General features: G+C 44.6%; 1 protein-coding gene across 18 annotated transcripts in view; it reads left to right on the top strand.

The window, feature by feature from the left end:
- ABI2 (abl interactor 2) overlaps window positions 1-12,578 on the top strand; it is a 73,127-nt gene extending 60,549 nt beyond the window's left edge. For all 18 annotated transcript variants that reach the window (XM_052791322.1, XM_052791321.1, XM_052791324.1 and 15 more), the window contains 2 exons: window positions 244-417; window positions 6,350-12,578. In XM_052791322.1, the coding sequence (XP_052647282.1) occupies window positions 244-417; window positions 6,350-6,525 (350 nt within the window). In that variant the 3' untranslated portion in view covers window positions 6,526-12,578. The remainder of the gene's footprint in view (window positions 1-243; window positions 418-6,349) is intronic.
- The last annotated feature ends 546 nt before the right edge of the window (window positions 12,579-13,124 follow it).

Genomic DNA, 13,124 nt, shown 5'->3' with positions numbered 1-13,124 from the left:
AGCCAGAATTCTGCCTTCTCTACTGCCTCTGCAAGTTTGTCTGAAATTGTGAAGGGAGGGAAAAGGAAGTAATTTTACTGGAGGAATCTGATCCTTCCTTCTCTGAATTTTATTGGCTCTAGTGCACTTTCACAAGCTCTAGCTATTGGTCCCAGCGCAACTAATTGGGATAGGGAGTATTACTTCAACCTGCTACAGTGGTTCTAGAGACATTTTCATGGTTATACTATTGCTTATTTTCAGTTTCAGACACTCCTCCCCCGCCACCACCTGTGGACGAGCCAGTGTTTGATGAATCTCCACCTCCACCACCACCTCCAGAAGATTATGAGGAGGAGGAAGCAGCTGTGGTGGAGTACAGTGATCCATATGCTGAGGAGGACCCTCCTTGGGCACCAAGGACCTACTTAGAAAAGGGTAGGTTTAGAGCTAGTCGAGATGGTAGGGTCATGTTTGTAACAACATTCTGTATAAGATCCTGCCATCCTGCTTTGGACGTGGAGTCTGCCTGGACTCCTTTGTAGCCAGTATTTGGTATTGTGATAGAGGTGCTCCTCCAAATGGCAACTTAGAAGAGTAGCTTAACTTTTGTTCTTTGAGTCTGAGTCCTTCGCCCCTTTCTCCACGAAGGGAGAGCCGGCTAATTACGTATTTTTTAAATCCTCTGTAATCTACTTGAGACTCCCCTTTCAGTAGTCTGCTTAATCCTAATAATCAAACATATTCAAAGTCAAAGATGAATGAATCGGTGCTGCAGTTGCACTTGAACTTTGAACGTATGGGTGCATCTGGAGAAGTGCTGCAATGTGTGTTTGGGGCTCTGGAAGCTGCAATGCTGTACCAGTGTGGGACCATGCTAAGCTAAAAAGTGCTGGGTCTGTGTAGGACTGACTAACTGAGGCATTGCTGCATGGCTGCATCTAGATGTCTTCCAGTTCTGAAGCAGATGTGTGGAAACATGCTGGATTAAAACTACAGGTAAAATAAACTGAGTAGGTAAATGGCTTAGGGGCACTTGAATATGAAAAATCTACTGCCCTGTGTTCTCCTCTGAAACAGGGTCATGTACCTCTTAGTAAAAGGTGATATAAAACCTAATGTTGCAAAGTAACCAGGCATCTCAGCTGAGTGACTGTTAGAAACATTCAGTCTGCATCAGGGAAAAAAATTCAAGAATGCCACAAAGATAAACCCAGTGCAGTATTTCAGGGGAGGAAAAAAAAAAAAGAGATGGAAGAGGCACTTTCTGCCAACTCCAGCCCAAAGAAAATACTACTGTTCCTGAAGGAGATGGAGGAATATGTGGGAGTTTTTTTGTTACTCCCCCACCCTCCATCTAGCTGGTGTAAGTGTTTAGTGCAAGGAGTACCCAGGCTTTGCTGACAAGCTGAGACCATTTGTTGGACAAAGTGCCTGACTTGCAGGGTGTTTACATGACTCGCTTTATCTATTGACCTCTCCACACCTCTGATTGACAGCAAGTGTCACTAGTATTCTGTTGATGCACACAGGCTCTTTGTTTGATTAAAAGTTGCTTCAGCTTATTCTTGTTAGGGAAGCTTATTTCCATGAGGGTAGACAGGGAAAAAAGGGATCTCATACAAAGTACTTCTCTTGCTGTGCAGTTTGGAGGGTATTCCTGATTATTGATATTACTGACCTAGCTTCACGAAATCAGGTTTTGGAGTGGGGTGGGGTTCCTGATGCTGCAGTTCTTTCTTTGGGAGAGGATGGCAAATTTCTTCAGGTTGGGACCAGTACAGTTCGTTTCAGCAAATACTGGATGTGCTACATTACTTAATGAACTTCTCCTTACCAGGCAGTTCTGAGAATGCACAGTATCTGCTCAGTTTCATTGTGTTTGATGCATTTTGTGCTGGATGAAGATTGCAGGCATGTTCCTTTTTGATAGGAGAGTGAGTTTCAAGATTTTTCTCTGTATTTTTCCAGGCATAAGATACTCTTTAGCCTAATTCTACATTCATATCACTATCTTTGTTATGTTTCTGCTATTCCTGCCATCTGGCCCTCAGCAAATCTGCAGTGGCATTTGAGCTAGGAGCAAAAGAGAAGAAATTGGACCCTGATGTGCACTGTCTGTTCATAGTGTCTCATACTAATGCAGTGGGGCGGGGGGTGGTGGTGTTTGTGGGGAAGAGAAGCCACAAAATCACGTGGCACGTGGCCCGGGAAAACAACTTTCTATTTGAAGAAATAATGACATTTGACTTATAGCATATTGTTCTGATCTGCTTTTCTGCATGACTTCTATGAGCTTGTGAACTAAAATAATTTATATAGGTGCACATATGCACAGATCTGTTCCATCTCTGCAGGCAGTCCAGGGACTTGTAGTTTGATATTTACAGGGAAAATGACGTGGGATAGCAAAAACTGTAATTGGAGTCTTTAAAGATAAGCTGGAGAAAGTCAGGCTTTTAGTCAGAACATTTTTCGTGTAGAAAAGCAGAAGTATAGGAAACCAAACATTCTCTTGTATTGATGTAGAGTGTCATGCAAAAACATAATTTTGATCTTTATTTTGAAAACTAGATGACTAAAACATCTAGAAGGTTATTCTGTTCTTAGAAACTCTCATAAAAGTAATTGTCGTGGTTTAACCCCAGCCAGCAACTAAACACCACGCAGCCGCTCACTCACTCCCCCCCACCCAGTGGGATGGGGGAGAAAATCGGGAAAAGAAGCAAAACCCGTGGGTTGAGATAAGAACGGTTTAATAGAACAGAAAAGAAGAAACTAATAATGATAATGATAACACTAATAAAATGACAACAGCAATAATGAAAGGATTGGAATGTACAAATGATACGCAGTGCAATTGCTCACCACCCGCCAACCGACACCCAGCCAGTCCCCCGAGCGGCGAATCCCTGCCCCCCCACTTCCCCGTTTCTGTACTGGATGGGACGTCACATGGTATGGAATACCCCGTTGGCCAGTTTGGGTCAGGTGCCCTGGCTGTGTCCTGTGCCAACTTCTTGTGCCCCTCCAGCTTTCTCACTGGCTGGGCATGAGAAGCTGAAAAATCCTTGACATTAGTCTAAACACTACTGAGCAACAACTGAAAACATCAGTGTTATCAACATTCTTCGCTCTGAACTCAAAACATAGCACTGTACCAGCTACTAGGAAGACAGTTAACTCTATCCCAGCTGAAACCAGGACAGTAATAAAAAATAAAAGTGCTTACAATGTATGAAGAACTGTTAAATAGCAGTTTCAGGATACCAGAAAAATGACATACTGGACATAGGTCTGGATTCTGTTGTAGTTATATGAATAGCTCTACTTATATTCAGCCCATGTCTTGAGATTTGACTGCTTTGATGGAGTTGGGAAAGAAGTGCTTGGATGGGATTTTTTTTTTTTATGTAGCAAACAAGCTTTAAAGTTAATGAAAAGCCCCATGCTAAAAGAGAACTTTCATACTCAAAGAATGTGTATACTTATCCTGCTGTGAACTAATAATGCTTTATCTTCTGCAAAATAATTATTCCTATGGCAGCTCCTTAAGTTCCTATAAAGAGTATTGTGTGCCACATGATTCCAAGTGGAGAAAACTGATGGAAGGAAATGGCTGTTGAAACACTACTACCCCCCAAAAGTAGAGTAGCAATTCCTAGGATTTGTGCTGCTTCTTGTGGTATGACTGCTCACTTATATAAGTTCATGTGAAAGCATTTCTAGTAGGATTAGTGTAGATAACCTTTGCAAAAGTGAGAATGTGGAACCGGGGACACCCAAGGAGGTGTCAAATACAGAGGGTTGCTATATATTGAGATGGGATTCAGTATGATCCTGTTCTGTAAAGGGGTCATGCAGTGTGGGAGGTGTATTTAATATTAAGACATGCTCTAACCTACAGCTGAGGAAGGAAGTGAATAGCAGATCCATTTTGAACAGGTGGAGAAACTCTTAGGGAGTTACAGTTACTGGGGATGTTGAACTTGAGGACACTACCACATGGCTGTAATAGCAACAGCCAACCTGCAATGTCCAGGAAAGCGCACTGCAGTTTTCCATTGAGCTGTGTGTCTGGGTGTGTGGCATGAAGAGGTAAGAAAACGTCCCAACTTTGCAAATCAGATGAACAGAAATGGGTATCCAGAAGCAAAAATTGCCCTCATACCACATGGAGAAAGTGTGTGGTCACAGCTATCAGATTTCAGTTGGATAATCAGTCTGGCCTACATTTGTGGTCAGTCTGACGTAACAGAGTTCAGCCAAACTCTATGTAATTGTCGAAGAATGAAAGATCACTGATTGGAAGAATATCAACCTAAATGAGTATGCTGTTTTTCGTATCTGCATTGAAATGTGTTCAGATAGAAACTAAAAGAGGTTCTGGCTCAGTCTTGCAGGGAAGGATGCCACCTCCCAAGTCAGTATTGCTGCTTCCTGTCTCATCTGGAGCCTTTTTTGCAACACTGGCCTGGGCTCCTGGTAACTCGTGGTATGTGACAAGCTCACAGCTTGAACTGGTGGGACTACAGACAGAAGGATTAAACAATCTTTTAGAGAGAACAACGTTGCCAGTACAAAAGTAACATGCAGGAGGAGGAAGCAATGGTGATGTAAAAACAAAACCAGGCCTCCGGTAATTTTTTAACAGGCTTAACAAGATGCGAATTTTCATCACAAACTTAGGGAAGAGTTTCCTACTTGTGATCACAAAATAATGAATCCATTCAGTATCAGAAGGGACTAGAGTACACTCAAAAATGAGAAAGAAAGGAATTAGAAGTTACCGTGATCCTTGGATTATTATTATTATTATAATCAAGAGAATGAAGAACAACAGCACAGTGACTCTAGGAAGAAATGTTTTAGAATAACCAGGTATAGAAGGCAGTTAAAAAGGAATTTTGAAGGACTTCAATTGAATGTATCACATGTTCATATAGTGACTTCTGTTTTTCAAGCTAAATATTTACTCATTTCTCCATTTGTGTTTTGTTTTCTTAGAATGATATGTCTAAAACTAGTTAGAATGAGTTAGTTAACAACTGTGCTGGCATAAGTGTAGAGCCAGCAACATGTGTTTTTTAAATATGCTGTGATCAAATGATACAAATCTCCTGTTTGGGAGATTTATTAAAAAAAAAACAAAACACAAAACCCCTCTGTACATACTCTGATTCTCCACTGGGATTGATTTGTGTATTTTACTTTATTAAGCTCTTCAGGATCCAGGTTTCCCTAGTAAATATTTGTATTGATTCCTTTGCTCCCTTCAAAAGGAAATGACCTCTTTTCTTTTGAAAAGAATGATTTTAGTAGGGCTCTTCGACACTGTGCTCATGAACACGTGCTGTTATTTTTTCCTCCTTGCTTTGGTTTAGATTATCTTCCCTTCTATCCCCAGTACAAGATTTTAGGATGCCTGTCCAACATCCATTTTGTTTCAATGGCAGCACTGCGTGTTTCATTGCCAAGTGCTCAAAGCAGTGACTGATGCTATTTGTTAAAGTATTCAGAGTCTGGCATAGCTCATTTTCTATATGGAACACGTAATGATAGGTCTGAGAATGGAAAAACATACCAAGTTCATGTCTATTTTCTGCCATTTCTGGACAGTGCTCTCTCTTAATGTTTGCCAGTGCTTTGTCCCATTGCTTTGACTTTCCTAGCAGCTTTTGTGCCTTCAGTAAAATATTCTGCATCTGTAAGAAAAATGTCCTGATACAGTAGGAGTACTTTTTGTTTCAGAGAACCATCTTACTTCTTTCCTCGCTCCTAACTGGGATTCACCCACCTTGGCACCGTATACCGTGGGAGTGACTTCTAGCTACTGGGGCTGCACATACGCATTTTACAGATTTAAATGTGGAGGTAGCTAAGGTAGATGGAAGTCTGGGACATTAGCCTTGGCTCATTCTTCTTGTCTTCTGAAGAGAGCTCTTATTATTCTCCCTCTTCCATGTTTTCCTGCTGACTCAGTTGTGCAGAGATCTGGTTTAGAATATATACCTACTACATGAATCTTGGAGTAGGTCTGAGTGGTCATAGCCATGGGGATTACATCCACCTCCTTGTATCATTCCACATCAGAAGTTTATCATATATTTGTACACTTTTCCTCTGGTGGGTCTGGAAATAGTAAGAATAGAAGAGTTAAAGTAGTCCTGGCTCATGTGCTTCACAGCACAAGCTCTTACAAAGGGGGTTGGAAGAAACTGCCCCTCTCAGCAGGTCATTCTGCACACACAGAGGTGAGGTAGTGCAGTTCTCTGAGATGCCTCAAACGTGGAGAACTTTGTATGAGGTAGGTTGATTTTCCTCCTCCTCCCTATACCTCTCCTAACAGTCATGCTCTGTTCTTTCCTAGTGGTGGCAATCTATGACTACACGAAGGACAAAGAAGATGAGCTCTCCTTTCAGGAAGGTGCCATCATTTATGTCATCAAGAAAAATGATGATGGCTGGTATGAGGGGGTCATGAATGGAGTGACGGGGCTCTTCCCAGGGAACTATGTGGAGTCAATCATGCATTACTCGGAGTGAAGACTAGAGGACAGAACACTGCATCTCCTGCTGCAGGAGCTGTCAGGGCTTCCCAGTTCTCCAACAGCCTCTGGGGCCCCATCCAGTGTAACCGAATGAAGGATAATTGTAACGACCACTCTTTTGGGTTTGGTTCCCCCCCCCTTTCCCCCCCCCATTATAAAACAATAGTGATTTGAGTTGTTTGAACAAATGGCTCTTCCGGCTGCCAGCAGAGGCTATCCTGAGCCATCTGAAGTTGAATTAAGCTGACCCATTCAGATGTAACAAACTCGAGTAGCTGATACTTTACTCGAATTCTGACTTCTTCTGACAGGCTTTGGGATCTGTCTCAGGAATCCTGTGTGCCCTTGTGGTACTACCCTTGGCAGCAGTGCCTGGCGCTTGGGATGTCCTGGATGCTTGCAGTGAAGGGTTACTGGCCAGCGGACACCCCTCCTGTTTCTACACTACACTCCTGTGCAGCTGGAAGAACAGATGTGTGCTAGCTACACTGGGATTTCTACACAGAGCTGTTCCTGTAACTGACTTCCAGATAGTTGGATACATCTTTAGCATAAACACTTCTGCAGCTGCTCTGCACATGTAGGCTGACCACAGGGGCACACAGAGCTGGCTTTCATTCACTCACCTTTCAGTTTAGACAATTAAGATGGCTGCAGCCCAGAGGACCCCCACTCCCGTTTCCTCATCTTTTGAACACCACAAGATTTGTTTTGTGTTCTGCACTGATGTAAATGTGCTCCTCTCCGCAGTGAGCTGGTTTAAACAGAACTCACAGGTGCCATTGATGGTGAAGGCAAAACAAAGTTTACAGGTCCTCCTGGGGTCTGAGGATAAACTCTAGGGGCTGTGATCTAAGGTTCAAATCTACTCACGCCTGCTTGCACTAGAGAAACTTACCCCCAGCTTTAGTCTTATGCACAATATAACCTTAAAAATTCAATCAGGTATTGTAAATTGGCTATTTTGTACTGGATGACTAGATTTGCATATGTACTGTGAGAGCCCTGTGCAGAGGCAGGACAAACGGCAATTGTCGTCTTCATGTCTGTTGCCAAAATCTCTTCAGTGGAAGTAAAAAGGGCTGTTGTGCGTACTGGTTTCCCATGGAAATCCAAGCAGTAACTAGTAGTAGTCCTAGCTCTTCCCCCAGCCCTCTCCATTGTTTATTATAAAGAAATAGATATTTTGAGCTGTACTGGTGGATCTGGGGTGGAGTAATACCAAGTGAAGGCTCTGTAGCCCCCTGTGTTGATAGTTTGCTTTTTAATCTAGTCTCAGTTAAAAATGCTGCTCAGTGATTCTGCCTCAGATCAGTGTAAAGTGATGGCTGTACTAGTCTGCCCTTAGGTAGGACTAAATGTTATCTTTGGGTAAATGTCATGCATTAACAGAGTGAACTGATTAAACCTCCTGTTGCAGTCCTGTTAGCCTGCAAATTGAGCTGACCCCTGTATTGTGAGAGCCTCCTGGGCCAGGGCATCTTCCCAGACAACTTTTGTCTGTCACCTGGCCGGCTTCCAGCTGGTACCAACAGTAGCTTGCCAAAGGCAAGACAATGCTGCAGCTGTCTTCTGAGGCCTGTGTGTAAAACAGAGCAGCGCGCAAGAGAGCACTACCGGGGCTGGGTTTGTGATGGTATTGGCAACAGTACAGGTAATTGACCCAATCCCCTTGCTTGGTAATTGGTGCAATATCAGGATGGAGATGCGGGTTTGGTGCAAACCTGGGCAGGGAGGTGCCATAGCTGCTCAAGGGGGAGGAAAGAGGAGACAAACAGGTGAGGTGGGTTTGTGGGATAGGGATGAATGTGATCACCCACTGTGAGCTCGCGGAAGAGTGTGTTAACTCATGTGACGGAGCATAAGGAACTAGTTTGGTTGAAGCCTACAGGAGGTACAACTTTGAAGAAACTGGTGTGAAGATAAGTTACTAAGTTACTTTCTCCCCTGCTCAATCCACAGCTCTGTCACCAAGACACGGTTGTCTTCTTTCTGGAAGCTGACAGCATTACTGTTTGGGATGAGTGTTAACCAGAACAGATACTCTTCTACCTTCCTCTGGGAAAATGTTGGTCTCGCAGCAAGACTAACAGAAGCAGCTATGTTTGGTTCCCTCAGCCCATCATTTCTCTGGGAGCAAGCCTAGAAAAAACACTGGTTGTGCAGTCACTGGCATGACCATTTCTAGTGTCATAGGGCAGGTCTACACTTTTTTGCACAGGGAGGTGGTGCTTGCAGCCCAGCTAGTGGCCTGGGTGATTGAACAGCAGTATGCACAAGACTTTGGTGCGCACAGGGTGGCTTTGTTTTCTGGGACTATCAGAGCTTTCCTGGGTTTTTCTTGCCCTGGCTATGTTTGTGGTAAAGACTGAGCACAGGGTGCTCAAATGCATCAAGTTATGGCAGCTTAGTGAGCTAGTAAATGAGAGCCGAACCTCTCTCCCTGTGCACCCATGCTCCAGCTGGGAGGTCATGCATTAGTGAAAGGTGTAAGAGCATGCGCTTGAATACTTCTGATAGGCGGGTGGGGATTGTGTGTGATACACACCCATGTCCTTATTCTTCATTCAGCTGGTTGTTCATCTTGCAAGTTTTCTGTGTTGTGAGAGCAGAGCAGTGTGAACTCTGGGAAGTGCTGAATGCTTGCCAGAGCTCAGTACAGAAGACGAGGCTGCAAAACCTTGGAAGTGGAATGCGTGAAGCTCCTTTAAAGAACTGGCTCTGGTCTTATGGGCCAGGGGTTAGTTTGGTCCCTGCTGATAGCATGTGGAATTATTTATACTGCAAGAGCTGCTGTGGATGGAAATTTTGGGTCACCTCCTGCTGGTTTTTATGCTTCATTATGCAGTACTGATGTAAAGAAATTTGTTGAGTTTTATGCATATTTTTTATTTTGTACAGATTTTAATTTTGTGGCTCATTTGGGGATGATGTGATGTAATGGTCATAGACGAGGCCAAGGTAAACAGTCTTTGTATATTAATGTTACATAGATTGCATGCTAGTGAAGTCAGTGAGGGTTGTGTTTCCAGTTTTGTCCCATGTACTTCTCCTCCAAAACCTACTCCTCCCACCCCTTTTTAATTTACATGTTTACTTTAAAAGGGGTGGAGAATGGGGCTGGGAAGAAACACCTCAGTATTTCAAGTAGGTGCACAACATCTCTTCACTGAGTTCTGCTGCCACAGCTGAACGTGTTCAGCATCACAGGCTGTTGAATCAGCAGTGTGTATGCATGAGAGAAAGGTGGGGAAAGGAGACACTCCAGAATAGCCCAAAGAGTGCTGCTGTATGGCCAGAATGAGTACGTTTCTCCCTTTGTGAGAGCTGCCTTAGCCCAGCCAGCTGTTTTCACTGTGCACAGAAATCAGTCAGCATCCTCTAGTGGTGTAGTTTTGCCTTGGTTTGCTGTATCAGAGATTTCTTCCTGCTTTTGGCCCCAGGTACAAAGCTATTAACTACAGCTGCCTCTCTGCCACATGCCTGTGTGAGAAGAGGTCCAACCAAGTCTGTCCCCATCTAGTGCTGAAGCAGGTTATTTTGGTGCCTTCCAGCCTGAGAGAGATGGCTGAGGTTGCATGTCTCTCACCCATCTCCCCCCCGCCTCTTTCTCCACCACCCCCCCCCCCCCCATGATAGATTGATGTTGTTTATCTCGCTGGCTGTTGCAGCAGAGGGCTGGGAGGGGCCAGCAGCAAATTTTGTGCTTGAGGATCCTGATGGTGTGCCTGAAGACTTGCTGCCTTGACTGGTGAGACACAGGCAGACACTGATGCATTCAAGAGCCATTGGTCTCATTGGAGGATAAGAAAGAGGTGCAGCATGACTCTGGGGTAGATGGCAGAGCTTGGTGTGTGTTACCAGGAGGCTGACCACGTTCCTGGGACTTGGCTTGTCCTTGTGATTAGTTGAGCTGGGTGTTCCTGAAAGTGGCTGGAGATTGCTGCTGGTTTGAACCACAGCTCCCCAGTGGTCTGTGGCTGGGTGGCTTACCAGTGGGTGCCAGGAAGGCTTTAGACCCAGCTAGTTCTTGCTAGAGCAGTTTGTTCTCCTTTCACAGCTCCTGGGCCTTTTCCTTCTTTGCTGCCGAGGGTTCTTGGTGACAGCCAAAGATGACACTGGTAGCAATGCAGCTTCTAAAAAGTGGCACTTTTATCCAAGGTGTTTCAGTTGATCATGAAAAGAAAGCGAGGCAGCAGGAGGACTGATGTGTCTTTTCTAGCAGAGGGTTGGCTGCCTGCCTGGTGTGTGCATGTTGTTGACTAGAGGCGCAGGAGGGTTGCGCACTGATATAAACTGTTGTGCTTCTGTGGCGTCTCCCACCTCTGCTTGATGGTGACTTACTTACATGCTGTGCTCTTCCCAGCAACTTCCACCACTTCCTAGCAAGCGCTGCGGATGTGCCCCTCTGCTGGAAATGAGCACTCTTTTTATTACTTGTGTCTCTGGGCTCAGGCATAAAGCAAAAGCAAAACTTTCCTGTTTTCCTGTCCAGAGAGGATGGGAGTTTGTGCGGGTTAGTAAACTGGGAGCATTTACAGGGCTTCTCCTCCCAGAGGTGGGACAGAACATCTTGCAAAACAGTTAGCGTCTGTATTCTCTGCAGGGCAACTTGTTGGAAGCTGCTAGAGGATGCGCTTGGAAAGACCATGGTGCTGTGGCTCCTACTGAGAGTGGTACTTGCATTGGGAGTATAGAGTCACTGATTGAGCACAGCAGGATTTTGGGAAGCATTACAAACCCCATGCAGAGACTTCAGTTCCTATGTATGTCGACAACAGTGTCAGTGAGAAACGCACAGCAGTGTTGCATTCACTAAGGCAAGTATTTACAACCCTAATCTCTAGAGACGGTGGTGGTATAAACTGAGCAGTAGCGGTAGATGATGGGCTATAGCTTATGGGGCACCACTTGCAAGAATTCACTGTGCTTACAGGTATATTCACCTTCCCTACCTTTTGGCATCTCTTAGTATTAGGCACTGCCACATTTTGTGGATAAAATGGTATTTACACAAACGTCAGAATAGTGCAAGAAGGGAACAGTTTGTGGTTTTTATTTTGGGTTTTGGGGTTGTTTTTTTTCCCTCAGTAGCTGAAGTCAGTGTGTAGTAACAGTCCTATTGATCTACTTTTGATTTTGAAACTGCAAGAATAGTAGGACCCCCACGTCATGTCCATGGGAAGGTTGCTGAAAGCTTGATGTGGCCAAGGTTTGCCAACTGCTGTTACAAAGAATAATTCACAGACCATGCTGTTCTGCTGCTTTTGTTCAAAAAAAAACCAAACCAACCCACCCATGTATTTTGTGCAATCTCCTGCCCATGCAGGAAGTGTTTTTTCTTTGGTACTCTAGACAGAGTAGTTTTATTAGCACCTTTGCTTATTACAAAACAGTGAAGTCAGCAGCAGCCTGTTGTCCAGAGGTAAGCCTACACCCAGCATCCTGCTGAACACCGACGTGGTGACTCTGCTGAAATGCGTGCAGTACATTTGTTCCTGTTTCTCTTAAAACATCAGAAGAATCCTACCACTATTGACTAATGAGGAAGAGCTGTGTACAAATTCATTTCCATTACAGCGCCTTGGTAAAGTGCTGACATGTCTGAGATTTTTTTGTAAAGAACAAGTGCTTCTTTTCACATTTGAAAAAGCGTCTTTTGCAACTTGCATGGACAAGTAATTTCTATGAATTCTCTGGAAATGTCAGTGTCTAACATGGATTTTGTCCATGCACTTTTTTCTGAAAGCAGATACCCCCACCCACCCCCCACCTTTGGTTTGCAGTCAGAGGGGAAGCACACAGTGCTTTTGCTTTTGGCACTGCTGAATGCAGTGGATGAGTGCAGAGCCCACTGTAACTGACCCAGCCTGCAGGACTCTGGGGAGCTGTATGCCGCCAGTAACATTTTATTGTGTGTGCCATTTGAACCACCTTCCAGTGAGTGCAAAACCCAATTTTTAAATTTTTTTAATTGTACTTGGAATTAACTGTTGCTGTGTACTAAACCCTCTTGTTACAAGCCCTAAATAAAAAGAACAAAGCACACACTACGTGTTCGGTGAGCGTGCCACTGCTGCGTCACGTTCCTTGACTTCGGTTACAGACTTTTCAAAACAGTGAGGACAGAGAGAGTTGCTTGTGTATGCAGGAGCCCTGTCCCAGAGGAGCTCTGAGCACAGCACTACCCACAGCGAAGGTATGTTCACTGGCATCCAGCCTGCTGCCTTCAGCAGCTCCTCTCCACTTCAGTATGACTACTCCTTTCCTGTAACCACCACTAATGTAACACCTCAAATCTCAGCTGTAAAAGCTGATGGCTGATGCAGGGCCAGCCTGCAAGCATACCCCAGGAGGAGGCAAACAGAGCTGAATTCCCTACAGTGCGCCCCAGAGAGGGGCTGCAGCAACACTTAACAGCCATCAGCTGTTCTTGCATGAGCAGAGCTGTATGGGACTCTGCACACCTGAGGGAGGAGGCAGATGGAAAAGGTGAGCCTTCGCACTGCGGTCCTCTTTAGACCTGTAACTGGTGTGCACCATGTTACTGGTACAGCCAGCTCTGACCAGCTGGAAAGAACTGTGCAAAGGAAC

Source organism: Harpia harpyja, chromosome 7, assembly GCF_026419915.1.
Source record: "Harpia harpyja isolate bHarHar1 chromosome 7, bHarHar1 primary haplotype, whole genome shotgun sequence".
In the NCBI taxonomy this organism is placed as follows: domain Eukaryota; kingdom Metazoa; phylum Chordata; class Aves; order Accipitriformes; family Accipitridae; genus Harpia; species Harpia harpyja.
The sequence above is the reverse complement of the archived record's forward strand: the minus strand, read 5'-3'. Positions and strand labels throughout refer to the sequence as shown.